The sequence below is a fragment of the Colobus angolensis genome, unplaced genomic scaffold, assembly GCF_000951035.1.
Source record: "Colobus angolensis palliatus isolate OR3802 unplaced genomic scaffold, Cang.pa_1.0 Scaffold96, whole genome shotgun sequence".
Lineage (NCBI taxonomy): Eukaryota > Metazoa > Chordata > Mammalia > Primates > Cercopithecidae > Colobus > Colobus angolensis.
The window spans coordinates 3377117-3381019 of NW_012123598.1; the positions used below are offsets into that span (position 1 = coordinate 3377117).

Below are 3903 nucleotides of genomic sequence, written 5' to 3' on the forward strand. Positions count from 1 at the left end.
GATCTCCTGACCTTGTGATCCGCCCGCCTCGGCCTCCCAAAGTGCTGGGATTACAGGCGTGAGCCACCGCGCCCACCTGGTGAGATCTTAGGGGGAGGAGAGACCCTAGTCTAGGAGAGAGACCCCAATCCATAGCCAGGCCCTGGGCAATCAGGACATCCCAGAGGCTCAAGGAAAAGAAGAAGACCTGCTCAGGCTTCGGGGGCCAATCTCTCACAGGGAACTCTCTTCCAGGGCTGAGCCTGGGCCCCAGGACCTGCCTGCAGGCAGGTGAGTCTGTCCCTGGCTGTCCCAGGTCCCTCCTCCTCTCTGGGGACAAGGGACCACCCCCCGGGCAGCTGGGGGTGGAGACAGCAGTTCTGGGCTGACTGATGGGGATGACGGGGGTCCTGGGGCTGAGAGCTGGAATCTGAGGGTGGGGGACATCTTCGGACCTGACCTGTGATTTCCTTCCAGAGAACCTGCTCAAACCCATCCTGTGGGCCGAGCCAGGTCCCGTGATCATCTGGAGAAAGCCCGTGACCATCTGGTGTCAGGGCACCCTGGAGGCCCAGGAGTACCGTCTGGATAAAGAGGGAGACTCAATGTCGAGGCACATGTTAAAAACCCTGGCATCTGAAAACAAGGTCAAATTCTCCATCCCATCCATGGTGTGGGAACACACAGGGCGATATCACTGTTACTATCAGAGCCCTGCAGGCTGGTCAGAGCCCAGCGACCCCCTGGAGCTGGTGGTGACAGGTGAGAGGACACTCAGGGGTCCCAGCCCCAGGCTCTGCCCTCGGGAAGGGGGTCAGCTCTCAGCTCTCAAGGGATCTCCCCTCTCACAGCCCAGCCTTGTGTGATAAAGTGGGAGGTGTGAGCCCCACGTCAACACAGCTGCCCTTTGCTCTCCTGAAAGCCTACAGCAAACCCAGCCTGTCCGCCCTGCCGAGCCCTGTGGTGACCTCAGGAGTGAACGTGACCCTCCGGTGTGCCTCACGGCTGGAACTGGGCAGGTTCACTCTGATCGAGGAAGGAGACCACAGGCTCTCCTGGACCCTGGACTCACACCAACACAACCATGGAAAGTTCCAGGCCCTGTTCCCCATGGGCCCCCTGACCTTCAGCAACAGGGGTACGTTCAGATGCTACGGCTTTGAAAACAACACCCCATACGTGTGGTCGGAACCCAGTGACCCCCTGCAGCTACTGGTGTCAGGTAAGAAGCCGTAGCTCGTGGCCGGGCGCGGTGGCTCAAGCCTATAATCCCAGCACTTTGGGAGGTCGAGATGGGCGGATCACGAGGTCAGGAGATGGAGACCATCCTGGCTAACATGGTGAAACCCCATCTCTACTAAAAAATACAAAAACTAGCCGGGCGCGGTGACGGGCGCCTGTAGTCCCAGCTACTCGGGAGGCTGAGGCAGGAGAATGGCGTGAACCCGGGAGGCGGAGCTTGCAGTGAGCTGAGATCCGGCCACTGCACTCCAGCCTGGGCCACAGAGCACGAGACTCCGTCTCAAAAAAAATGAAAAAAAAGAAGCTGTAGCTTTTCCTTACACAAAGTCAGGGCACCGGGTGAGCTGTTGGGAGCCTTACCCTCAGGCTAGCCCACGAAGAAGAAAAGATGAGGGGAAGACGGGGCCCTGGGGACACAAATACAGGATGAAAAAAAAACAAGGACACTGGAAACCCTAGTGAGGAAGGCCCCAGAAGGAAGGGGCGTGGGAGGAACCAGCCCCTCAGAGTCCCGACTCGTCTTTCCCTCCAGGCGTGTCTAGGAAGCCCTCCCTCCTGGCCCTGCAGGGCCCTGTCCTGGCCCCCGGAGAGAACTTGACCCTCCAGTGTGGCTCTGATGTCGGCTACATCAGATACGCTCTGTACAAGGAGCGAGGTGATGGCCTCCCCCAGCGCCCTGGACAGCAACAGTCCCAGGCTGGGCTCTCCCAGGCCAGCTTCACCCTGAACCCTGTGAGGGGCTCCCACGGGGGCCAGTACAGATGCTACGGTGCACACAATGTCTCCTCCGAGTGGTCGGCCCCCAGCGACCCCCTGGACATCCTGATCGCAGGTGAGGAGCCCAGTGGGTTCAGTCAGGGACTCAGGCTCTGTACAGGCCCTGCCGGGGGAGCCCAGGTGGTGATGGCTGGGGTGGGGGCGGGGGGTTCCCAAAGGAAGGAAGGACAGACAGAGACAGGGGATAGGCAGGGAGGGGAGACTCAGACTGCGGGTCCCAGAGAGAGGCCTGGGGGTGGCTCAGCTCAGAACAAGGTGGGGCAGCCCTTCACCCATCCTTCTTGTCTCTAGGACAGATCCCTGACAGACCCTCCCTCTCAGTGCAGCTGGGCCCCACGGTGGCCTCAGGAGAGAAGGTGACCTTGCTGTGTCAGTCATGGGGTCCGATGTTCACTTTCCTTCTGACCAAGGAGGGGGCAGCCCATCCCCCGCTGCGTCTGAGATCCACTTACAGAGCTCAGCAGTACCAGGCTGAATTCCCCATGGGTCCTGTGACCTCGGCCCACGCGGGGACCTACAGGTGCTACGGCTCACGCAGCTCCAACCCCTACCTGCTGTCTCACTCCAGTGAGCCCCTGGAGCTCATGGTTTCAGGTGAGGGCCCTGACCCTGTCCTCTCTGAGCTCGAAGAGGTTCTTGGAAATGAAAAAGGAGAGCTTCCAAGGGCATGTCCGTCCGTCTGTCTCACTTGCCCACTCCTCTTCTTCCTCCATCAGCACCAGCCTCTCTGAGCCCTGAGCCTCTCTCAGCTCAGGCCCTGCCCCCAAGAGAGCTCAGGACACTAAGAAAACAGGAGAGTGAAGGGGGAGGGTCCACAGGGGAGGCCCCAGCCTATGGGAGGGTGGAAATACACAGGAACCTCCCACCCTGGGGAGGGTCTAGCCCAGCGGAGTGTGGAAACAGATGGGGCCTTCCCACTCTGGGCTCCCACCCCTGAAGTCTCAGTAGGGTAGAGTGGAGAGGGCTGGAAGGAGGTGGGGGTGAGCCTCGGAGGAGATGAGATTAGACTGAGGTCGGAAGACAGAGGCCCCACACGCTCCCCTCCTGATGTCTCCATCTCAGAATCAACCTCTGGGTGTCCCAACCTCCGAGTCCTGACCCCATGGGAGATGAAAGCGCAGTTACTCTGACCCAGTATGATATTCTAGACTCATCTCAACCTCATCTCCAATATTCAGGAAAGGGAGCAGAGGGGAGAGTGGACAATAGGGGCATGGTCCACGTGGCTTCCTGGGGCTCCCAGGACGGGGCAGGTGTTCCCTCTGTGGTGGTCAGCGGGAGGGAGGTGTCCCAGGACCAGGCAGGAAGGAGGGAGCAGCGGTGATGGGTGGAGGAGCTAGGTCTGTCCTCCCCTATCTGAGCAGGATTTGGGGTCCGGGGGTCCAGGCCTGATGTGGACAAGGGGAAGACGCTGGGGCTGATGTTTATATCAGCCATAAAAAATTGGAAATTTCACTTTTATATTTCCAAATTGTAAGCCCCTCTTTCTCACCTCAACTATGAATATATATGTAGTTACATATATTTTTTAAAACAAATATCTAAAGCTACATATACACATGTATCTACAATCATTGTATTCATCTGTTCTCATACTGCTGTAAAGAACTACCTGATGGGCCGGGCGCGGTGGCTCACGCCTGTCATCCCAGCACTTTAGGAGGCTGAGGCAGGTGGATCATGAGGTCAGGAGATCGAGACCATCCTGGCTAACATGGTGAAACCCTGTCTCTACTAAACATACCAAAAAAATTAGCCGGGCGTGGTGGCGGGTGCCTGTAGTCCCAGCTACTTGGGAGGCTGAGGCAGCAGAATGGCATGAACCTGGGAAGCGGAGCTTACAGTGAGCTGAGATCGTGCCACTGCACTCCAGCCTGGGCAACAGAGCGAGACTCCGTCTCAAAA

The 3903-nt window shown here is 58.4% G+C and overlaps 1 protein-coding gene across 1 annotated transcript in view; it reads left to right on the forward strand.

The window, feature by feature from the left end:
* LILRA4 (leukocyte immunoglobulin-like receptor, subfamily A (with TM domain), member 4) overlaps positions 1 to 3903 on the forward strand; it is a 13471-nt gene that overhangs the window by 7535 nt on the left and 2033 nt on the right. Inside the window, exons 2-6 of the mRNA XM_011932513.1 lie at positions 235 to 270; positions 457 to 741; positions 902 to 1201; positions 1754 to 2053; positions 2290 to 2592. Coding sequence (XP_011787903.1) covers positions 235 to 270; positions 457 to 741; positions 902 to 1201; positions 1754 to 2053; positions 2290 to 2592 — 1224 coding nt within the window. The remainder of the gene's footprint in view (positions 1 to 234; positions 271 to 456; positions 742 to 901; positions 1202 to 1753; positions 2054 to 2289; positions 2593 to 3903) is intronic.